Source organism: Rhinoderma darwinii, chromosome 1 (genome assembly GCF_050947455.1).
Source record: "Rhinoderma darwinii isolate aRhiDar2 chromosome 1, aRhiDar2.hap1, whole genome shotgun sequence".
In the NCBI taxonomy this organism is placed as follows: domain Eukaryota; kingdom Metazoa; phylum Chordata; class Amphibia; order Anura; family Rhinodermatidae; genus Rhinoderma; species Rhinoderma darwinii.
Window position 1 is genome coordinate 159,381,480 of NC_134687.1, and position 26,210 is coordinate 159,407,689.

A 26,210-nucleotide genomic window follows, 5' to 3' on the forward strand; every position below is an offset into this window, starting at 1 on the left:
GTCCGGCCTCCAGCGATGACGTTTCATCCCTTTCGCCGCTGCAGCCAATCACAGGCTGTAGTGGCGGTCACGTACGTCAGGATGACGCTTCATCCCACGTGACCGCCTCTGCAGCCAATCACAGGCTGCAGCGGCGACATGAATGAAACGTCATCGCTGGAGGCCGGACAGGAGGAAAGTAAGTATGAACGTATTATTATTATTTTTTGGCATGTATGTATGTTGGCATGTATGTATGTATGTATATCTGTGCATGTATGTTTGCATGTATGTTGGCATGTATGTATACATGTGCATGTTTGTATGTATATTTGCATGTATGTATGTATGTTTGCATGTATGTATTTTTGCATGTATGTTGTCATGTATGTATGTATGTATGTATGTTGTCATGTATGTATATATGTGCATGTGTGTATGTATATTTGTATGTATGTATGTTTGCATGTATGTTTGCATGAATGTATGTTTGCATGTATGTATGCATGTTTGTATGTATATTTGCATGTGTGTATATATATATATGTATGTATGTTGTCATGTATGTATGTATGTATGTATATATGTGCATGTATGTTGGCATGTATGTGCATGTGTGTATGTATGTATGTATATTTGCATGTATGTATGTTGTCATGTATGTATGTATATATGTGCATGTATGTTTGCATGTATGTTGGCATGTATGTATACATGTGCATGTTTGTATGTATATTTGCATGTATATATGTTTGCATGTGTGTATGTATGTTTGCATGTATGTATGTTTGCATGTATGTATGTTGTCATGTATGTTTGTATGTATGTTGTCATGTATGTATGTATATATGTGCATGTATGTATGTTTGCATGTTTTTATTTTTGCATGTATGTTTGCATGTATGTTTATATATATATATGTGCATGTATTTATGTTTGCATGTATATTTGTGCATGCTTGTATATATGTATTATGTATCTTTGCATGTTTGTTTGTATGTATGTTTTCATGTGTGTGTGTGTATGCATGTATGTATGATAGTTTGCATGTATATATGTGTGTATGTTTGCATGTATGTATATTTGCATGTATATATGTGCATGCTTGTATATATGTATGTATGTATGTTTGTATATATGTATGTATATTTGTATATATGTATGTATGTATGGCCATGTATGATACTGTCTGCTGGCGCCCTGTATCTAAGTCAACTTCACGGCAGGCTTCTATACATGGTATAACAGTCAGTATCACACATTAAACTGAATCTAAGCCTACGACATGTTTTATTTCATTATTTTATTTTTTTACAGGTTTGGTGTTTGGACTACGTCGGTTTCGAGGACTACTTCGATGACGGTTTTTTTTCTACAATAAAATGGTTAATGAGGGTTGTGTTGGGGGTGCTTTATTTCAATAAAATATTTTATCTATATCTTTGTCTTTTTCTTTTCAAATTTTATTATTACCACTTTAGTAATGGCCGCTGTCTGAGTGACAACATCCATTACTAAGGCGAGGCTTAGTGTTAGCCGGTGCAGAGGCTAACACTAACCACCATTATTACCCCGGTACCCACCACCACCAGGGGTGCCGGGAAGAGGCAGGTACGATCCAGTACCCGACCATCTGTTGTGATGGTCGGGCTCTGGGGCGGCCGCAGGCTGGTATTATGAGGCTGGGAAGGGCCAAAAACAGTGGACCTTCCCACCCTTGTAATGCTAGGCTGCTGCTGCTGTGTTGTATCTGGCTGGTTATAAAAGTGGGGGGGACCCCACGTCATTTTTTTAAATTATTTATTTATTTACATTTTTTTTTTTTAAAAAGACATGGGGTTCCACCCAATTTATCATAACCAGCCACATACAACACAGTGTTATTAGCCTGGGAATGGACAAAACCAGTGGCCCTTCCCACCCATGTAATGCCAGACTGCTGCGGCCTTGTATATGGCTGGTTATTAAAAATGTGGGGGACCCGTCTATTGCTAAATTTGTTAAATTCCAAAAAAAAAACGACGTGGGGGTCCCCCCCATTTTTATAACCAGCCCGATACAACACAGCAGCAGCAGCCTAGCATTACAAGGGTGGGAAGGTCCACTGATTTTGGCCCTTCCCAGCCTCATAATACCAGCCGACGGCTGCCCCAGTACCCGACCATCACAACAGATGGTCGGGTACTGGATCGTACCAAGCTCTTCCCGGCACCCCTGGTGGTGGTGGGTACCGGGGTAATAATGGGTGGTTAGTGCTAGCCTCTGCACCGGCTAACACTAAGTACCGCCTTAATAATGGACGCTGTCAATCAGCCAACTGCCATTATCTAGGCACTAATAAAGTTTGAAAAAAAAACACAAAGACAATTCTTTTTTATTGAAATAAGAAATCCCCAACAAAACCCTCGTTAACCATTTTATTAAAATTTGAAAAAACGCAGATCTACGCAGTAGTCCAACGAATCGTAGATGTAGTCCAATCGGTACATCAAAATCTGCAACAACATAAAAAAACAGTTATCAATGTGAACAATACCAATACTTCTACTCTCCTACACACACATATATACACGCACACACACACAAACAACCATACACAGACACACATATATACACAAACACAACAAGATATACACACACACATAAACAGACAAACACATATACACGAACTCACACATATCCAAACACACACACACACACACACACAGTTATACACACATACACGAACACATATACACAAACACATATACAAACAAAAACACACATACCCAAACACACATATACACAAACACATATACACAAACACACCCATATATACACACAAACACACACCCATATACACACATATACACATATACAAAAACACACACAAACATCTACACACAAACATATACACAAATACACCCATATATACACAAACATATACACAAAACACATATACACAAACACACCCATATATACACACACACATATAAAAACAAAAACAGACAAAGTCACATACCCAAACACACATATATACACAAACACACATACACAAACACGGTTTCTTTTAAATGCTGCTGGGGAACCCGCTCGATCCACTATATAAGGCTGCGCTACAGTGCAGCATTTAAAAGAAACAGGATCCTGACCTGTCCATAGAGTTTAAGGCAGCACAGAGTATTTCAGGAGATGAGCGTGCAGATTCAGTGCTGCTGCGAACTCTGCTCTTACCATTACGTAGCTCTCAGTCTGTTACCTCTCCTCCACTCCTGTCCTCCAGAACACCTTCACATGATTGGCAAGTCACCACGTAATGGTAAGAGCAGAGTTCACAGCAGCACAGAGTATTTCAGGAGATGAGCGTGCGGATCTTGTGCGGGGTGGTGACTTGCCAATCATGTGAAGGTGTTATTGAGGACAGGAGTGGAGGAGAGGTAACAGACTGAGCTACGTAATGGTAAGAGCAGAGTTCACAGCAGCACTGAATCTGCACGCTCCTCTCCTGAAATACTCTGTGCTGCTGTGAACTCTGTTCTTACCATTACGTAGCTCAGTCTGTTACATCTCCTCCACTCCTGTCCTCTATAACACGTTCACATGATTGGCAAGTCACCACCACGCACAAGATCCGCACGCTCATCTCCTGAAATACTCTGTGCTGCTGTGAACTCTGCTCTTACCATTACGTGGTGACTTGCCAATCATGTGAAGGTGTTCTTGAGGACAGGAGTGGAGGAGAGATAACAGACTGAGAGCTACGTAATGGTAAGAGCAGAGTTCACAACAGCACTGAATCTGCACGCTCATCTCCTGAAATACTCTGTGCTGCCTTAAACTCTGTGGACAGGTCAGGATCCTGTTTCTTTTAAATGCTGCACTGTAGCGTAGCCTTATATAGTGGATCGAGCGGGTTCCCTAGCAGCATTTAAAAGAAACAGGATCCTGACCTGTCCACAGAGTTTAAGGCAGCACAGAGTATTTCAGGAGATGAGCACGGGCAGCCGTTCGTTTTTCCGAGCCGTGCTCCCATCATGCACACGACCGTAAAAACACCCGTTATTGCGGGTCGTAATTACGACCCGCAATAACGGGCTCATAGACTTCTGTTACCCACGGGTACCTTTCCGTATTCTCACGGGAAGGTGCCCGTGCCGTTAAAAAAATAGAACATGTTCTATTTTACGGGCCGTGCTGCTATAATTATAATGACAGCACGGTTCGCAAAAGCGGCCGGCTGCCCGTGGCCGGCCGGCCGTGCTCGTAGTTACGAGTCGTAATTACGAGCACGGCCCGTAAAATAAAAAAATAGAACATGTTCTATCTTTTTAACGGCACGGGCACCTTCCCGTGAGAAAACAGGAAGGTACCCGTGGCTAACAGAAGTCTATGGGCCCGCTATTTCGGGTCGTAATTACGACCCGTGATAACGGGTGTTTTTATGGTCGACTCGTGTGCATGAGGCCCCGTAATGACGGGTGGCTACATGTGTGCACCCATCATTACGGCAGCGTTGCTAGGTGACGTCAGTAAGGGTATGTGCACACACACTAATTACGTCCGTAATTGACGGACGTATTTCGGCCGCAAGTACCGGACCGAACACCCTGCAGGGAGCCGGGCTCCTAGCATCATATTTATGTACGATGCTAGGAGTCCCTGCCTCTCCGTGGAACTACTGTCCCGTACTGAAAACATGATTACAGTACGGGACAGTTGTCCTGCAGAGAGGCAGGGACTCCTAGCATCGTACATAAGTATGATGCTAGGAGCCCGGCTCCCTGCACTGTGTTCGGTCCGGTACTTGCGGCCGAAATACGTCCGTCATTTACGGACGTAATTAGTGTGTGTGCACATACACTAAATAGTCACTGTTCAGGGTGCTGAAAGAGTTAACTGATCGGCAGTAACTGTTTCAGTACCCTGGACAGTGACTACCGATCACAGTACCTGTAAAAAAAAAGACGTTCATACTTACCGAGAACTTTCTGCTTCCTCCAGTCCGGTCTCCTGGCCGTTGCCTTGGTGACGCGTCCCTCTCGACATCCGGCCCGACATTCCTTGATGACGATGCAGCCTTGTGAGCGCTGCAGCCAATCACAGGCTGCCGCGGCCTCTGCAGCCAATCACAGGCTGCAGAGGCCTCTGCAGCCAATCACAGGCTGCCGCGTCAGAAAAGGTCGGACTGGAGGAAGAAGAGGGACTCGTTAACAAGACAACGACCGGGTACGTATGAAATGCTTTTTATTTTATTTTTAATCAGCAGCCTCTTTTCTCTATCAGTGATTGATAGAGATAAGTGGCTGCCGATTTGTATAATGTTTTTGACCGGGTTCGGTCAAAACGGGTTCGGCCGAACCCGGTGAAGTTCGGATTCGCTGCGAACCGAACTTTACCGGAAGTTCGGACCGAAACCGGGTTCGGTTGTCCCGGTTCGCTCATCTCTAATGCTATGCTGTCTCATATACACACTTTTTTTTGGGGCGGACACATATGTATTGGGGCTATTTCCCGGACATTTTAAGCCCTGAGGGTATGTTCACACGGCAGCGTCTGTTACGGCTGAAATTACTGTGCTCTTTTCAGGAGAAAACAGCACCGTAATTTCAGCCGTAATGGCATGTGCAGGCGTCTTTTGCTGCGTCCATTACGGAAGTAATTGAAGCTGGTTTTCCATGGAGTCCATGGAAAACGGCTCCATTTACGTCTGAAGAAGTGACAGGCACTTTTTTACGCGCCGCCTTTTGACAGCGACGCGTAAAAAAAAATGACCGTCGGCACAGAACATCGTAAGACTCATTCAAATGAATGGGCAGATGTTTGCCGACGCTTTTGAGCCGCATTTTCGGACGTAATTCAATGCTAAAACGCCCGAATTACGTCCGTAAATAGTGTGTGTGAACCCAGCCTTAGTGACGCCCCCGGCTGCTAGTGCTGCATTGTTGGGTCACTAAGGAGACCCAGCGATGCAGCTGAAAGCGGACCGTCGGCCATGAGAAGTTTGCGGAGGGGGGGGGCCCAGTAAGAATTTTTGCATCGGGGCCCATGAGCCTCTAGCTACGCCCCTGGATTTGTTCATAAACTATTGAGACGGGTGAATAAGGTCAAGCAGGGGAGGTTTATCATCTGTGGAGATTTTAACACTGTATCGGACTTTGCGGTGGATGCAACTTCTTCTGCCAGAGGAAATGCACGGTCCCTGGGCAGAGTACTGTGGCAGAGGGAGTTGTATGATGTTTGGAGAACACATCATACCACGGAGCGAGACTATTCGTATTTCTCGGCAGCACACAAAACATATTCAAGAATAGACATGTTTGTGGTAGACAAAGAAAGTTTGTTAGTTTCTCAGGCGTCCACGATTGAAACCATTACGTGGTCGGACCATGCCGCCAATACATTGTCGGTAGAGGAGACGTATAATTCTCTTGTATGGAGAAGTAATTCGTACATTTTGAATCACTCGAAATATCGACCTATTTTCGAGACCGATATAACGGAATATTTTGAGGCTAATGTTGACTCTGTAACTGATCCATACATCTTGTGGAATGCGCATAAAGCTTTTATAAGGGGAACATTTATTAAGCTGGGGCATAGGGACAAAAAATTAAGGAATGAACAGATCTCTAAGCTTCTTGAAGATATCAAACAATTGGAAGTACTTAATAAAGCTCAACAAACGTCAGCACAAGTAGCTGACCTTGCGAATCTTAGGCAGAAACTCCGTACCTCTCTCCTACTTCGCTATCAACATATTTAAAAGAAAGGTGAAAGCCAAATACTATTCCCAGAACGATAAAGCAACTAAACTCTTAGCTTCCCGCATTAAAGTGCAGCACACTAAAAATAGAATTCCTTATCTGAAAAATAAAGCGGACACTGGCAAATTATATAGCCCTAATGACATTGCCAATAGATTCAAGGACTATTATAGTATGCTTTATGATTTGCGCTCAGATCCTTTTTCCCTCCCAATACTAGAAGCAGATATTCAACAGTTCTTGTCCAAATTACACCTTAGAAAATTAACTGAAGACCAACTGGGGACGTTGAACTCTCCCGTAACAAAGGAAGAGATCTCTAGGATTATTGCTTCCCATCCTGCACATAAATCTCCGGGACCAGATGGCCTGGCAAATGATTACTACAAAACATTCCAATCTATTCTTGCCCCACACCTGCAAGGGGTTTTTGATAAGGCTATGGAATCGGGTTCATTCCCGAGGGAGAACCAGGAAGCATTAATAGTAACCTTGCCCAAACCAGGGAAGCCTCCAGATGTTCCACAAAATTTTAGGCCTATATCATTACTTAATTCGGATCTGAAAAGTTATGCTAAATTATTGGCTGTTCGTTTGGCTCCTCTGATACCTGATCTGGTGAACCCTGACCAGGTTGGATTTGTTAAAAATAGACAATACAAGGCGCATCCTAAACATTTTACATTATTTGGAGTCGGGAGGCATACCTTCGGTGTTGGTCTCATTGGATGCTGAAAAAGCATTCGATCACATTAACTGGATGTACGCGTTCTCGGTCCTTAAACATATGGGATTTAGTGGTAAAATATTGACAGCCATTAAGGGACTGTACTCTGCACCCTCAGCCAGGGTTTTTACGAATGGAGCTCTCTCGGACGCGTTCTCCATTTCTAATGGGACCAGGCAGGGATATCCGTTGTCTCCCCTGATATTTGTTCTCTCAATAAAACCACTGGCACAGGCATTACGGGAAGCTCCTTTTGTTAAAGGGGTAAAGATAGGGGATCGGGAACATACCGTGTCATTATATGCAGATGATGTGATCCTCACGCTATCAGATCCAGAGGAATCTCTTGAAGCAGCGGTAGGAATCATATTCCTGGGCACTCGCTTTCTTTCCTGAAAAGTCGGTTCTCTTTTGATTGGCAATCAGATTGTATAGATTATCTGGGGGTAGTCTTGACTTCATCTCACAAATGTCTTTATAAACGCAATTATATACCAATGTTAAATGTTATTCAACTTGAGACTCAGAGAATTACCAAATTTGAGATTTCATGGATAGGACGGATAGCAGCTTTTAAAATGATGTTACTTCCTAAGCTGCTATACTTATTCCGCACTCTCCCTATCTCGGTCCCTAGGTCATTCTTTGCTTCTATACAGAAGATTATCACGAAATTCATATGGGCGGGGCGTAAACCTAGGACTTCATATGCATTGCTAACTAAAGACAGGAAAGCAGGGGGGGTTGGAGTACCGGACATACACCACTATTATATGGCTTCTCTAATATCTCCGTTGGTTTCATGGTGGCGACTGGACACCCATAAACATTGGGTACAAATTGAAAACTACGGAGCACAACCGTTTAACTTAAAATTGTTGCTGTTGGCTTCATATTAGAAGATACCTATTTCTTCATGTGTTTCTCCATTGACTAAAGCCTCAATCCATATTTGGTTAAAATTTCACGAGCTTTCTCTCCCAAATACCGTTTTAGATATAAACACTTATCCCACGGAATTATTGGAAATGGCGATCCCCAATTTGAATCTGACCCCATGGACTCAAAAGGGTATCTCTGACATCTCTAAACTCTGTGTAAATTCCCAAATTTTGCCTTTTGAAAGATTATCTGCTATATATGCTCTCACAGAGGCGGATAGATATAAATATATACAGATGAAACATTTCTTGACAGCTCGACGTCGGGAGGAGATTTGTGGTAATACATCTATCTTTCAGGTGTTCTCACAGCGAAACAAGGGTTTAAAGTCTATATATTCTCTTATTGAGGGACAGAATCTCTTTGTTAAGACCTACCCGTTCCGGGAATGGGAAAAAGATTTAGGTATTACCTTTGAGAACGGAGAGTGGTCCAAAGCTTTTAGATGGATTAATAAATCTCTTAGTTGTAGTTCACATTACGAATCTGCAATGAAGACTATATTGAGATGGTACTATACTCCAGACCGGTTAAGTAAAATTTATGCAACATCTTCTTACTTGTGCTGGAGGGGTTGTGGTCAAAGGGGTACTGTACCGCATATTCTGTGGACATGCCCTTGCATATTGGGGTACTGGCGATTAATTTTCAACACTATCAAGACAACTATCATTGGATCGCCTCAGTTACCTTTGTTATTTCTGGAGCTTCATGTTATTCCCCCGAGATTCAGAGCTCTGATATATAAGATATTGGTTATAGCTCAAATTGTTCTGTCCAGGTATTGGAAATCCACCTTTACTCCCCCTATTGAAGAAGTGATTTCAGTAATAAACAATACATATTTATATGAAAAGATAGTGGCGTATGGATCGCCCACTCCTCAATCCTTTTCGAACATATGGGACGCATGGAGAAATAACTCCAACTGTAATCCTTAACATCCTTAAATGTTTTAGGTTGTCTGGTTTCTGAGGGGCACTTGGAACTGAAGAGGATGATTTAATTTATTCTGAGACAGTAATGTTAAAGATGTATGCACAATGAACGTAATTGTTTGCTAAATGATACACTTCACTGTCAACTTTGTGGAATATCTGTATGTACGTGTGTTTATTTTATATGTTTCTCAATGCTTTTTTGCTATATATTTCACTTTATTTTATGTATGACGAATTGAGTATCCTGCATGAGAAATCAATATGCTTAATGTCATGCTTGTTATATATGAAAAACTTTAATAAAAAGATTGAACCAAAAAAAAACTCTGCCAATCTAAAGTAAACATATGACATTACATGGGGAGATTTAATAATACAGGCGCACCATACGAGTATTGCACCAATCTTTCCCCCAGTGTAGCATGCAGCAGATTCATCACCAGGTTGATTAACCTTTTCCCGACCAATGACGAAAATTAACGTCATGGAGCAGGGGTGTGAAATTTTGAGCTGGCTCCATACGCTGCAGGTGCTGTGTATTGCGCTGTTCCTGGCCTTTTAACTAGTTAAATGCCCCAGCAATAGCGACAGTGGCATTTAAACCGTTGGAAGGAGAGGGCGGCCCCCAGGTCTGCGTTCTGTCTACCTCTGCTAAGCCATGCCTCTGGCAAGGCTTAGCAGAAGCCTGTAAAAATGTACTGCACATATTAAAAGTTAAAAAAAAACAAAACCTTTTCCCATTTTTCCCTAAGCAAAATGGAAAAAAAAAAGTTGGTATCGCCACGTCCGTAAAAGTCCAAACTATTACAATATACCATTATTTAACTCGCACAGTGAACGGCGTAAAAGTAGTAAAAAATAAAAAAAATCTATATAAATTTGGTATGACCGTAATCGTATTGAGCCGCAGAATAAAGTTATGTTGTTGTTTTTACCGCACTTTGAAAGCTGTAAAAACGAAACCCAAACAAAACTATATTGCCAAAAGAAACTGCAACTCCTCCCGCAAAAAAAATAAGCCCTCACACCACTCTATTGACGAAAAAATACTAAAGTTATGGCTCTTGGAATGCGGGGAGTAAAAAACTAAAGCGTAAAAACGAAAAATGTCGGTCTTTAAAACGATAATCTGCCATAGTCTAAAAACAACTCTATGTCGGACATGGCTTTTTTTTCCAACCCTTTTCTAAGTAATAAAGTGTCTGAAATCTTTGATAAATGAGTCACACTTGGTGTAACTCTAAAACCCCATCTACATTTAGGACTTATTTGTAGGTATTGGGAAAAGTGTTACAGGTGCTTTATAAATATAGCAATTGGTCCGTACGCCACAGAAAAGAGGTTTAAATACATGGATAAATCTGACCCTATATCTTTTAATCCAAATCAGCCCAATTTCTTGACCGTCACTTGGACAATATGTGAATGGGGCAGGATATAACACATGTTCAGTGATGTAAAGATAAGGAATTAAACTATATGCAGTTACTCCAGGAAGTTACCATTTAGGATCAAGAAGTCCTTACCTATGGGTAGTCCTGCAGGAAGGGTGACAGCTCCTCGGGGCTAGGGCTGAATTACAGTTCATGCAGTGGGAAATGTTGCAGTAGTCTTCAACCATTATTTCTTTACCTACAATGTAGTATATGCTGTATGCACTGACAGAATACTTTACAATGGGTCTGTATTCAGCTCCTTCATAGATATCAATTTATTTCAGGTTAATGTTGTGCGTTTAGATAAGGGTCATAGTTTTGGTTTGTCTTTATTAGTAGCCTGTAGGTTGCGGATATGTAACACAGTTAATAGGTAAATCTTCACTTTACGATGTGTTTTCTTTGACAGTTATCCCACTGTAGTATGTATAGGCATAAAATAAGCTACGTTCTCAATAATGGCCCTAAGTAAGGGACTGCATTGGAGCGAGGTAAGAACATATGTGATGTTCTGCTGCTCAACCCTCAAATGAAGTGGCCAGATCAGATTATATTTTCCCAGCTTTACACTACAATGGTATCATGTAATGGTCCTGTTTTTTGTTTTGTTTTAGAAACCGAGTCGTACTCATCCATGGGCTTTGTCTCATATTACAGCTCATCCCCATTTGAGGAACAGTCATCTTTTTACCCTCGCGTTTTATTCTTCTGTTTTTCTTTTATTGCTAAAGCCTCCTGTAAAATGCACACTATTCAACCAATAGGATTGATAATGTGTTATAGCGAAAATGATGGCTTATGGTCATGAAAATCTGCCCCATTTGTGGAATAAAAAGGGCACAGAACTCATGTGTTTGAAAATTTTTTTGGTTGGAGTAAGACAAATGTTGCTAACCTATAGATGTATCTATGGCTCCAGTAGTATCAGTAATTACCAGCACTATATCAGTGGCATGGGATGTTTTCTTGGCTTACTTTTCATTGGTACTTTGATTTAGCCTTCGTTATTCTTTGATCCATACATTTTTCTCAGTTTCCCACACCTAGGATGCATTTTGCATACTTTGCAGCCCTTGTATTGCAGAACTTCCCAGGCTTTATAATAAGTGGACCGTTGCAGAGGGTCAATTCAGCCAAGCGCTTATGGCTAATGATAATTGTTTTCTTGTGTAGCCTTTATGCCACTATCTGTCTATTGCTTTTTGCGATCTGCTTGCTACATTACCAACAGCTGTGCAAAGAGAGGTTGCTGAAGTGATGTGGGTAGTTTCCTTCTTGGTATGTAAAGTTTTACCTTTGTCTGAGATATGTTACATCATAAAAAGTTCTTATACATCAGATACCTCCATATGGAAAAGACTTACAGGATGATTTCTTACTCTAATAGAAGACAGAAATCATGTACAGGTATTGTGTCACTGTCTCTTAGGCTGGAAACCTGCTGAAAAGTCTCCATTTATGTGTGATCTATCTATCTATCTATCTATCTATCTCCTATCTATCTATCTATCTATCTATCTATCTATCTATCTATCTATCTATCTATCTATCTATCTATCTATCTATCTCTCTATCTCATATCTATCTATCTATCTATCTATCTATCTATCTATCTATCTATCTATCTATCTATCTCTCTCATATCTATCTATCTATCTATCTATCTATCTATCTATCTATCTATCTATCTATCTATCTATCTATCTCTCTATCTCATATCTATCTATCTATCTATCTATCTATCTATCTATCTATCTATCTATCTATCTATCTATCTATCTATCTATCTATCTATCTATCTATCATCTATCTATCTCATATCTATCTATCTATCTATCTATCTATCTATCTATCTATCTATCTATCTATCTATCTATCTATCTATCTATCTATCTATCTATCTATCTATCATCTCTCTAATGATCTCTCTGAAATATGCCTATTCTGTCAGGAGGTTCTCCAGGGACTAATTACAAGGTGTCCTAGTGCGATAACCGCTGAGATCACTAGAGGAAGCACTCGGCAGATAATGATAGCCCGCAATGCTGCAGGAAACATGAAATACTACATGGATCGTATTGCAGCTTTACAATAACTTCTCTCATTAATTGCCACCAAGTATTGCTATAGGTCATAATATGGAGGGATTGGTTAAATATATGAAATCCTCCAATAAAAAAAAATACTTAAAAATAACTTGAAATGCATTTTTTTCTTGATACTTACTATGACGATATTAAATCCATATTCATTGTCTGAAAAAGTTTAAGAGTGTTTTGTTTATCCTTGTTAAACAGCAGAACAATGTATGTCTTATTCATTTTTATTTTACCCCTTCAGAATTCTGCATGAATAACCATAATCTTTAAGATTCCTTATGATAATGTTTAATCTAGAATATTATGAGATGTTTCCGGAATCTGTCTATAGTCTCCCCACATCCTATTTAGGAAGGTTTAGTTAATTCCACTGCTCCCATTGTAATTAGGCTTAATTAATTTGCGTGATCTTTTTAACCAGACCCTTCTCCGTTTTACCCTCTTTTCAGACGCATTCAGAGGAGAGACCATTCCAGTGCGAGGAATGTAAGGCTTTGTTCCGCACTCCCTTCTCACTACAAAGGCACCTGCTAATACACAACAGTAAGTGCTAATTTAAGGGCAAAAGGGCACCATTCATTTACATATGTATATCTCCTTTTCTTTTAACGTGATAGGAATTGTTCTCTTCCTTTCCCCCATATATTAGTGAAAGTAAAAAGATTAATTACATAGTATAACAACAATGTAGTATAAAGCACCAGGCTTTTACTGAGGCGTGGCTGCAGATCGAAGAATGGTTGGACCTTTCCGCCTTATTTCCCTCCGTGCTGGTATTTCCTTTAGTCAGGGAATGCACATGGAATATCATGAGATGTGAGGGTCATTCAGCTGGGTCACTGAAACAATGGAGGGAACACATCACAAGTAAGCCATAACTGATACCTTTCGGGTGGGCTTTTCACTATTGTCTTTATAGTGTGTTTGTTTGTTTTTTACCTATATGTCCACAGGTCTTGCAACAATTTTGTATTGTGTTATTTGATGGCCATTATTGTGGGAAAAACAATTCTTTTTCAGTTGATTTATCATTTTTCAGAGTTATTTTAAAAAAATACTTTCCCGATAAACCATGGAATGTGGTTATACTTACATAGCAACTCCCTAATATGCTTTCATTCTAAAAAAAATGACCACACTGACCACCGTGCTGCGAGGTTTTACAATTCCTGCTCACCCTGTTCTAAATACAGACACAGCTGATTTTACAGCAATCTTTACTTTCATAAAAAATTGAAAGTGGAGGGAGGTATAAGAAATAAAAACCTTCAGTAGGGAGTTCTTATTTGATATTTATCATTTAATAGGGAAAGAAAAGTGTAGTCTTAAAGTGGAGCTGCGGTTTAATAATACTATACATTAGCATATTTGTTCATTATGTTTTTATTTTTAGAAATAGCATTCCCCACCTCACACCTCCCACTACGCTTTCTTTGCAGTTGTAAGAACCTAAAGGACTCACATGATACACATTTAGGGGCAAAACTAAAGGCAGTGCAGAGCTTGCAGTTTGGTCCGGGATTTGGTGCCTGTTAGGGCCCAGTGGCCTCTCTACCATATAGGAGGACACAAGTACTATAAATGGAACCGGGATACAATTAAATATTTAATATTTAATATTTTTTTTATTTTTATATCTTATGTAATACTTTCTGCAATCTATTGTTCCTTCTTTTAGCTGCTGAATTATTTTTGTCACTTATTGCATTGCACTACAGATTTTAATACTGGAATAAAGGCTTGTGTTCACATAGAGACTATTATATTGAAAGCGGGGGACAATTAAATGTAATGACCTATTGAATATTTTATCAATAATTTTGATTGCACAATTTTTTTTTTTTAAAGAATGTAGCAATTTCTTCAATACTCATTGCATGAACAGTAAAATGTAGTACTATGATTATTTTGAAAGAGTCCTTTGTAGTCTTAATAGCTTGCAGCCAAACCTTAGTCTTGTATGACAACACATATTGGGGAACTTAAAGAGGCTCTGTCACCAGATTTTGCAACCCCTATCTGCTATTGCAGCAGATCGGCGCTGCAATGTAGATTACAGTAACGTTTTTATTTTTAAAAAACGAGCATTTTTGGCCAAGTTATGACCATTTTTGTAGTTATGCAAATGAGGCTTGCAAAAGTACAACTGGGCGTGTTGAAAAGTAAAAGTACAACTGGGCGTGTATTATGTGCGTACATCGGGGCGTTTTTACTTCTTTTACTAGCTGGGCGTTCTGACGAGAAGTATCATCCACTTCTCTTCAGAACGCCCAGCTTCTGGCAGTGCAGACACACAGCGTGTTCTCGAGAGATCACGCTGTGTCGTCACTCACAGGTCCTGCATCGTGTCGGACGAGCGAGGACACATCGGCACCAGAGGCTACAGTTGATTCTGCAGCAGCATCGGCATTTGCAGGTAAGTCGATGTAGCTACTTACCTGCAAACACTGATGCTGCTGCAGAATCAACTGTAGCCTCTGGTGCCGACACGATGCAGGACCTGGGGAAGTGACGTCACAGTGTGATCTGCCAGAAGCTGGGCGTTCTGAAGAGAAGTAAAAGAAGTAAAAGAAGTAAAAACGCCCCGATGTACGCACATAATACACGCCCACTTGTACTTTTACTTTTCAACACGCCCAGTTGTACTTTTGCAAGCCTCATTTGCATAAATACAAAAATGGTCATAACTTGGCCAAAAATGCTCGTTTTTAAAAAATAAAAACATTACTGTAATCTACATTGCAGCGCCTATCTGCTGCAATAGCAGATAGGGGTTGCAAAATCTGGTGACAGAGCCTCTTTAACTTTAACCCCATTAAGGGTACTTATACCACAGCACTGCCTTTTAACAGCGCTGTGGCATATGCCTGGCACGGAACGTGCTGGCTAGTGTTGGTGTCGAACTGTCTTAAGACAGTTAGGCTCCTGCTCTAATGGGCATGATTCAAGTCACCTTCGATCCCACCCATTTAACCCCTTAAATGCCGCTCATGGAGTGCTGATGGTTTCCATTGCAGCCGGGGGCCTGACAAAGGCCCCCAGGACTGCCTTCAAAGTATGCCTATTAGGCCGGGCCTTATAGAATGCCTGTCAATTTTATGCTGACAGGCATAATACACTGCAATACAGATGTATCACAGTATATTATAAAAGCGATCAAATGATCGCATAGTAAAAATTGTTTAATGAAGTTACTAACAAATAAATGAAAAATCCCAAGTGAAAAAAAATGAAAAATCCACCTTCTCCCCTTAGAAAATACTTTATTATGGAAAAAAAACGAAACATTTTTTAAGAAGCTACACATAATTGGTATTGCCGCATCCGTAACAGACAGAAATATAAAACTATAATTTGATGTAACCCGCACGGTAAACACCGTAAAAAGTCAAATAAAAATCAATGTCAGAATTGCTGTTTTATGTTCATCCTGCCTTCCAAAAAAATGCAATAAAAAACAATCATAAAGTCCTATGTACCCCAAAATGGTATCAATAAAAAGTTGCCCAGCTACTTTGACGGAAAAATAAAAAAGGTATGACTCTTAGAATATGGCAACATAACAATATATATAAATTGGACGTCATGCCATAATCGTAACAACCCGCTGAATAAAGTTAAATGGCGTAAAATTTAAGACACAAAAAGAGTGATGAAATTTCAGGTTTTTTTCCATTTCCCTAAAAAAAGTTAATAAAGTTAATCAATAAACTACATGTACCCCAAAATGGTGCCATTAAAAATACAACATGTCCCACAAAAAACAAGCTCTCTCACAGCTATATCAACGGAAAAATAAAAAAGTCAATGCTTTTGAAATGTGACATCAAAAAAACTGAAAAAAAATTGCTCTGTCATTATGGCCCAAAATAGGCTGGTCACTAACGGGTTAAAGTCCATATTGAGCAATGCATTTGCTTGTTGACTTAAAAAAAAAAAATAAAGCATGTAAAATATTATAGTTTTCAATAGATTCCTAATAATAACACAGGAAGACATCTTATTTATGTCCTGGTGAGATCAAGAAGAAGTCTTGATGAATAGACCTATAAACATCCTATATAGTCTAGGCAAACCACACATTTATTATGTTGGCTCCACTGATGATGAAGGAAAAGAAGATGTCTTCTATCTCCAACACAAAACAAATCCTCCATAGGACACATCACAAACTGAGAACAGACATGTTTTTCCAATTGGACGCTATCATCCATCTGTCCTCCATTAAGGTACATGTGGTTACTTTTCCCAAGTCCTTCCCCTCCATAGATCTTAAACAGATCTTGATCAGTTAAATTATTGCAAATTATCCCATTTTGTTTCAAAACAGATCAGTTATTAGCTAGATCACAAAGCTAAACAATACCAAATACTATCATTTTGCTGAATATATGGGAAAATGTAAAATACATTACATAATAACAAGTGGGAAGTGGACAGATCTTATTTGTATTCTAATTTATCTCTTGTCTACAGTATTATTTCACAATGCCTCTTTCTGATACAAGGAGCTGACTCATCTCATGATATAGATCATTTCGGATTTTCAGTATCTTGTATATGTTTTTTCCCACAATGCTGTGACGTTAATATCAAGTTCTTTTTTTTCTTTACTTTTTTTTATTTCTCAGGCGAACGTACATTTAAGTGCGATCACTGTGATGCTACATTTAAAAGGAAAGACACATTAAATGTTCATATACAAGTGGTACATGACGGCCATAAGAAGTACAAGTGCGATCTTTGTGACAAAGCTTTTGTGACTCCATCAGTACTGAAAAGTCACAAAAAAGTAAGTGCACCCTTTTTCATATCTACAATTCTAGTTTTTCTCAAATGCTCCTGGCTTTAACGACAATTAGAACGGGTACACGTGATGCATAAGAAACTGTAACTTATAGATATGTTGTGTTTACTTACACAAAAACATCCATGATGCAGAGACTACGGGGGGAACAAATTAAGACTGGTGTTTTATGCGCCAGTCTCGATAGGAAACACGCTAGAGTAAGATGAGACAAATTTAGTAAGAGGCGTACGTACACCATTTAATAAATTTGTTGCATCTTTCGCTGTCCGTGTGCTACTGAGCGAAATTTACATCAGGCAGGAGCTGGCGTAAATTTCTGTAAATGCGCCAGACCGTGGGTGGACCGCTCTCTTCAACTAAGCTCCACCCACTGTTTTAGAAACATGGCGAGAGCGGTACAAATGGCTCAAAAGTCGACATTTTTGTGATGTTTGAGCCATTTGCGACTATTCTACACCAAAAAACTAGAGTGGAAATGTTACTAATTTCCCTCCTATGGATATAAATATACGTGATGGGAGCCAAAGTGAGTGGCAACAGTTTTCTGTTGGACACTCTTCATAAGACAGCTAAGCAGCGTAGTAACTGTAATGATGGGGGTAGGGAAACAGACAAGTGAGCCCTAATCTACCCGCCACTCAGTCCCTGCCTACTTGCAACGACCCGCCCTAGGCGACCGGGGGTACAACTGGGCGACGGTCTCTACACTCAATAAGTGAACGACAGACAAACAGACAAGGGAACACAGAACCTAAGGAAAATGGGGCAGTTGCCCACGGCAACACCGTGAGCAACAAGAGTAGTAAACGAACCGAGTCAAACCAGGAGAGTACGAGGTGCCAAACGCAGAGCAGGAGAGTAGTGAACAAGCAAGGGTCAATACGAAGCAGGGACAAATAGTACAAGAAGCTGCAGCAGGGCCAGGAAACCAACAGAGAAGATTCACAAGCAAGGAGGAACAGGAAAGTCAGGTATGAATAGACAGAGGGCGGGAGCTAGCTCCGTCTGGCCAGGCTGCGATAGGCTCTCCCACTCCTAAGCCTGCCATCCTGAGTGGTGGAAGATGGAGTCAGTCTCACAGACCTAGAAGCAGGTGCAGACTGATTACCTATGGGCGTTGATAAAGAAGCTGTGCCTGGCAGATCCTTTACAGTAACAGAGGGAAGTGATAAACTGGGCTATGGACAAGTGCGCAGAGTTGACTGATCACCATATTAAAAAAAAACAAAAAAACTTTTTCTTTCTTTTTGTAACTACTTATACTTTCCATGTTAGAAATTTTGACATAAAATAGGATACTAAACTGCAGTTTGTCCGATCTGTTACATTTATGACATACAAATTCTCTTTATAACTGAAAGGCTGGGTTCACACACCCTATTTACGGACGTAATTCGGGCGTTTTAACCTCGAATTACGTCCGAAAATACGGCTCCAAAGCGTCGGCAAACATCCGCCCATTCATTTGAATGGGTTTTACGATGTACTGTGCCGACGGTCATTTTTTTTACGCGCCGCTGTCAAATAACGGCGCGTAAAAAAGACGCCCGCGTCAAAGAAGTGCATGTCACTTCTTGAGACGTAATTGGAGCCGTTTTCCATTGACTCCATGGAAAAACAGCTCCAATTACGTCCGTAATGGACGCAGCGAAAAACACCTGCACATGCCATTACGTCTGAAATTCCGGAGCTGTTTTCTCCTGAAAACAGCTTCGTAATTTCAGGCGTAACGGAGGCTGCCGTGTGAACATACCCTAATAATGTAATAGGTTATAGGAACCAACAATATGCTGCTACAATGAAATAATTCTGTATTACTATTATAGAGGACTTTTTGCTTCCTTATACTCAGTTGCGGCCATTGTAGTATCCTGTCATTTTTTTTCCATATTGCATAAAGCCTAGTAAAAAAATAAAAAAAATAAACTAGCACAAAAAGTTAAAATAGAGTAGTAGTAGTAGTAATAATTTTATACCTGTACATTTATGTACTGCTCCGTAATGTAGATTAATATTCTTTGTAATTTATTGTGTAGTGAAATTATATTATTGTTTTGTAGACCCACACAGGAGAAAAAGAGAAGATCTGCCCTTATTGCGGCCAGAAGTTTGCAAGCAACGGGACACTCAGAGTTCACATACGAAGCCATACAGGTATAACTATCTGGTTAGTCTATACACACAATGAACATTTACATGGAGTGATATTTGATATGCAAATAGCCATGAAAGTGTGCATTAGGGAAAAAATGTAACTTCTAAATGATCACTGGTATATGACCAGCAACATTGTTATTTAAAGCATTGTTATTTATGAAAGAAATTATATATTATTAAAAGGGTAGTCTCATGCAGAAAACTCCTTTTTAAAAGGAAGCCCCTGCAGCTCCCGTTTCTCTCACCCTCTGTTGATCAGCTTATATCGGCTGATATACATACATGGAGACCATTCAAATGAATGAACTTCCATGTACTGCGTGGACACACTGGGTCCGCCAGAGTGGAAGCCACTCTTACAGAGAGTATCTCCATTCTGGCACAGTTCTGAAATTCCGATAGGGGAACCCCCTCTATGAAGCCCGTATGCCCTAAAAGAGCACAGTGGCTGTCATTCTGAGACAACCCTTTCAAACAAACAAAAAATTAAATTAATTCAATTAATCTTTGTACATTTGAAAATATAAGTACTCTTGCCCAGCAAATTGAAACATAGTTTTCTTGAATTAACCCCTAAATGACCATCTCTTTTTGCGCGTTAATGACCAAGGATTATTTTTTGTTTTTTCACCTTCGCATTCCAAGAGTCAAAACTTTTTTTTTTATTCCGTCGACATAGCCGTATAAGAGCTTGTTTTTTGCGGGACGAGCTGTATTTAATTACACCATTTTTGGATGCATAGAATATATTGATTAACTTTTATTAACTTTATTTTAGGAGAGAATTCAAAATAGCTATTCCAGCATTGTTTTTCGCCTTATAAATTTACGCCATTCACTATGTGGCAAAAATAACATGTTACCTTTATTCTATGGGTCGGCTCAATTACGGGGATACCAAATATGTAAGGTTATATATGTTTTCCTACGTTTGCACAAAAAAAAAACTTTTTAAAAAATTACTACTTTTTGCATCGCCGCATTCCAAGAGCCGTAACTTTTATTTTTTTGTCAATGTAATCATATGTGGCTTTTTTTTCTGTGGCAAGGTGTAGTTTTCATTGGTACTATTTTGGGGTACATGGGACTTGTTGATTAACTTTTAGGGTATGTTCACACGCTGAGTCAAAAATGTTTGAAAATACCGAGCTGTTTTCAAGGGAAAACAGCTCCTGATTTTCAGAAGTTTTTTAAGCCACTTGCGATATTCGCAGCTTTTTTAACGGGCGTTTTTGGAGCTGTTTTTCTATAGAGTCTATGAAAAACGGCTCCAAAAATGGCTCAAGAAAAATGGCCCGTCGGAACAGAACGCCGTTTTCCCATTGAAATCAATAGGCAGATTTTTGGAGGCGTTCTGCTTCCGACTTTTCGGTCGTTTACGGCCCGAAAAAACGGCCGAAAATACGTGAGGACGTGTGAACATGCCCTTATTTTTATTTTTTATGGCGGGAATAGGAGAAAAAAAGGAATTTTGCTATTGTCTTTTGCATTTTTTTTGGATGCCGTTCACCCGGCAGTTTAATTAATGTGGTAACTTTATTGTTTGAGTTGTTACGATCGCAGCGATTTTTGACACTTTTACTAAAAAAAAAAACCATTATTTCTTTACATTTTTTCTTTCATAAACTTTATTTAACTGTTTTACTTTTTTTTTTTTTGTCCCTCTAGGGGACTTAACTTTGCGATCTTCTGATCTCGTTGTGGGTGTGCCGATGGCGTGACAGAGGGAGCTCTCTCCCTCTGTCAAACACATTCGATGCCGCGGTCACTATTGACCGCGCCATCTAAGGGGTTAAAGTGCCATAATCGAAGAGCTCTTCGATTCTGGCAGTTGCGGCAGGAGCTTGGCAGTATGTAACAGCCGTTCTCCTTCCGCTGATCTTGGCAGTACCCATGAGATCAGTGTGACGGATATATCTGTCGCTACGCCCGAACTAGCACCCGCTCGTGACGGATGTATCTGTCACTCGTCGTTAACGGGTTAAAAGGAGAACTTCCAAAAGGTGCATTTATTATCATCTATATACATAAAAATGGCCGCCTTGTATATTGAAGTTGTGGACTGGCTATGAGATTTACTGGTTTCACAGGCAATGCTTCCAGACAAACATTTTATTATTTGTGGCAGTTGTTCTGTACCCTTTGTTAAACAGTGCATCGAACTGTATGCAGATTCATGAAACAAAGCCTTTAAGATAGGTTTACAGTTACTTTTGGGCCCTTTTTTTTTTTCATCGAGACTACCTTAATTATATTATAAATTCACAAAATGCATCAGGTTTTCAATCTGTTATTTAAAAAAATAAATTAATAAACTGATCCTTAAAAATGTTTGTTGTAAATTTGCATCGGTTGTCAAAGGTTGATCTTAAAGTTAACTGATCAGTAAATCCATATTATTTAAGAACCCTATAACTGTGCTTTTTGTTTCAATTAAAAAGTGTACCAACTAAATAGATGCAAGATTATGTTAATTTTAGCATTTGGAATCTCTTCCATTCACTTTGAGATAAATAGTTATAGCGAGGGATCTGTTTCATAACATACTCCATTCAGCCATAACATTAAAATCACCTGCCTAATATTGTGTAGGTCTCCCTCATGTCGCCAAAACAGCTTTGACCTGTCAAGGCATGGACTCCACAAGACCTCTGAAGGTGTCCTGTGGTTTCTGGCACCTTGACGTTAGCAGAAGATCCTTTAAGCCAATCACATTGCAGCTTTCATTTTTGAGGGCAGTTTAGGAAATAAAAGCTGAGCTCTGATTGGTTGCTATGGGTAACAATACTAGTTTTATGTTAGACAGTTTTGATTAATGAAGCCCTAAATATAACCTGTATGGCAATGTGAAGCAGGCTAGAAGGTCTAAAAAAGAAACTCATTATGCCATGTTCTAAAGAGAATCAAATACAGATGCATAACAAAGTCATTAAATTCTACCAATCTGGAAGAAGTGTTACAAAGCCATCGCTAAGGCTCTGGGACTCCAGCGAACCACCGTGAGATGCATTATTCACAAATAGAGAAAACTTGGAACATTGGTGAGCGGAGTGGCCAGCATACCAAAATTTAATCGAGAGCAGATCGACGACTCATCCAGGAGGTCACAAAAGCACTGAGACAAACAGCAGGCTTCAATTGCAAGCCTCACTTGCCTCAGTTAAGGTCAATGTACGCAATTCCACAATAAGAAAGACACTGGGCAAAAATAGCATCCATGGGAGAGTTGCAAGGCGCAAACCACTGCTAACCAAAAAATACACAAAGTCTCATCTTGCATTTGCCAAAAAACATCTAGATGACCCCCAAGACTTTTGGGATAATGCCTAAAGTGGAAATTTTTGGAAGACACAGGCATTGTTATATCTGGGGAAAAGCTATCACCGTAATTCCACCATAAGAACATCATGGCAACAGTCAAAAATAGTGGTGGTAGTGTGATGATCTGGGGCTGCTTTGCTCCTGCCGGACCTGGACGACTTGTTATAATTGATGAAACTGTGAATTCAGCTCTCTATCAAAAAATCCTGAAGGAGAATGTCCACCTGTCGGTTCATGACCTAAAGTTGGGTTACGCAGCAACACAATGATTCAAAGCAAACAAGCAAGTCCACCTCTGAATGTCTCAAATATATTAAATTGAGGTTTTTAAATGGCAAAGTCAAATCTGAGGGGTGGGGCTAGCACATCAAGTGCCCACCTTAAAGCCATGTGTGATCGCAACATTGGGGAATCAAACATCACAAGTTGCATGACCACCGAGACAAAAGGTATGTTTACAATGCCCGCCTCCTCCACTATATCGCTCTGTCAGCAGTTTTGAGAGTGGGGCAAAATTTTTCCACTGTGATGAAGAATCATCGCAAGTTATCACAAATGTTTGGTTGCAGTTGTTACTGCCAAGTTATTTGGCTTAGGGGGCAATTACTTGGATGATATAGGTTTTAAATAATTATTTATCTTCAATAAAAAGAATGATCATTTCAAATCTGCATTTTGTGTGTACTCGTATTGTCCTTATCTTATATTAAAAATAGATGGAAGATCCAAGCCGAAGGATGAGATGGAATCATAGTCGCTAGGCAGGCCTGGAGTCATTACCATTAGTAAAACAACAAGAATGAGGCCACAAATCCAAGGAAAAGACAGACGTGTATTCCAGAAACAAGGCTGAGGTCGTCAGGGTCATGAGTCAGGAATATAGCGAATATAACAGAAGAAGTGGGCAGGCAAGGGTGAATCTGTAGAAAAGGCAAGTCAGACTGATCCCACTTTAACCTCCTGACAGTAAAACCCGAGCTTCAGGAAAAGGTCCTCCAGTTTAGCTCGCGCTAGGTTTGGGGCAGCGTAACTGCAGAAGGAGCTTCTACTTTAAAGGCTCTAGCCGCGACTATCTTGGCTTTAAAACAAGACTGTGTTTGTGGCTAGAGATGAGCGAACTTATGAAAAGTTTGGTTCGGCTAGTTTGCCGAATTTCACAAAAAAGTTTGATTCGGACCGAACTAGTTCTGACCGAACCTGTAATTTCCGTGCGCCGAGCATGGTACTGTCCAGGGTGCTGATAGAGTTAGTGGGCTCCACTAACTCTTTCAGCAACCTTGACAGTACCATGCTCGGCGCGCGGAAAATAAAATTTTAATGTAATAAAAAAAAAAATACGTTCATACTTACATTCCTCCTGTCCGGCCTCCAGCGATGACGTTTCATCCATGTCGCCGCTGCAGCCAATCACAGGCTGTAGTGGCGGTCACGCACGTCAGGATGACGTCAGAAGGCCGGCCTCCAGGGATGACGCTTCATCTCACGTGACTGCCTCTGCAGCCAATCACAGGCTGCAGCGGCCTCTGCAGCCAATCACAGGCTGCAGCAGCCTCTGCAGTCAATCACACGCTCCTCTCCTGAAATACTCTGTGCTGCCTTAAACTCTGTGGACAGGTCAGGATCCTGTTTCTTTTAAATGCTGCTGGGGAACCCGCTCGATCCACTATATAAGGCTGCGCTACAGTGCAGCATTTAAAAGAAACAGGATCCTGACCTGTCCACAGAGTTTAAGGCAGCACAGAGTATTTCAGAAGATGAGTGTGCAGATTCAGTGCTGCTGTGAACTCTGCTCTTACCATTACGTAGCTCTCAGTCTGTTACCTCTCCTCCACTCCTGTCCTCAATAACACCTTCACATGATTGGCAAGTCACCACGTAATGGTAAGAGCAGAGTTCACAGCAGCACAGAGTATTTCAGGAGATGAGCATGCGGATCTTCTGCGGGGTGGTGACTTGCCAATCATGTGAAGGTGTTATTGAGGACAGGAGTGGAGGAGAGGTAACAGACTGAGAGCTACGTAATGGTAAGAGCAGTGACTGATGCGGAGGAGACTGAGGCAGATGAACATGCACCAGACAGCGGTTGAGACACTTGGGACCCCAATGGAGAACATCTCCAGAGTTCCAATCCAGGACTGGGGCATGTAGACGGAGCCAAAGTAAACCCAATAGCATGGGGTTGACGACCTTGGGCAGGACAAACAGGGAGATGAGTTCAGAGTGAAGGAATCCCACTTGGAGTCTTAACGGCTTGGTCATAAACAAAACTGAGTCAGGCATAGGCAGTCAATCTACTGAGGCAACGATCAACGGCCTTTCCAGCAGAACAGTGGGCAACTGAAAAAGATCCATAAGTTCTTGGCAGATGAAATTGGCTGCAGAGCCAGAGTCCAGGTAGGCAGAGACTGGATGAGGTCTCTCGCCAGCGACGATGGTCACAGGAATGAACAGTTTGGATGAGAGTTCACTATTAAATGCAGTATCGCCCAGGGTTGTCTCTCCAACCAATGCTTTGGTCTTTGGGGTTTTTTGGCTTCTGGGGACACAGACGCACGACATGGCCAGCGAGGCCGCAATATAAACAGAGTCCAGAGGTGCGCCTGTGCTATTTCTCTTGAATGGACAGTTTAAGCCGATCCACCTACGTCAAAACCTCGGGTGGAGCAGTAGAAGAAGGCAAGAGGGTGTTGCTGGAAGTTGGGTGCCAGTCTAGGAAGCCATCTCTCCTGTCGAATCTCTTGAGATCTCCCTCTAAGCCTTATGTCCACTCGAGTAGCAAGTAGAATCAGGTCGTCCAAGGCAGCTGGTAGATCTCGAGCAGCAAGTCCGTCCTTGATCTCGGGCGAAAGACCATGCCAGAAGGATGCTACCAAGGCCTCATTGTTACAGGACAATTCTCCTGCCAGGGTCCGGAACTGGATGGTGTATTCGCCCACAGAGGCGTCCCCCTGGCGAAGGTTAAAGATAGCACTGTCTGCCGACTAAACTCGTCCAGGCTCCTCGAATATGGTACGGAACAGCCGCACGAATCCCGGGAAATCTCGGGTTTCGTATC

The 26,210-nt window shown here is 40.8% G+C and overlaps 1 protein-coding gene across 1 annotated transcript in view; it reads left to right on the forward strand.

The window, feature by feature from the left end:
- PRDM5 (PR/SET domain 5) overlaps positions 1–26,210 on the forward strand; it is a 275,353-nt gene that overhangs the window by 153,136 nt on the left and 96,007 nt on the right. The window contains exons 13-15 of the mRNA XM_075849722.1: positions 13,317–13,410; positions 17,499–17,659; positions 19,738–19,831. Coding sequence (XP_075705837.1) covers positions 13,317–13,410; positions 17,499–17,659; positions 19,738–19,831 — 349 coding nt within the window. The remainder of the gene's footprint in view (positions 1–13,316; positions 13,411–17,498; positions 17,660–19,737; positions 19,832–26,210) is intronic.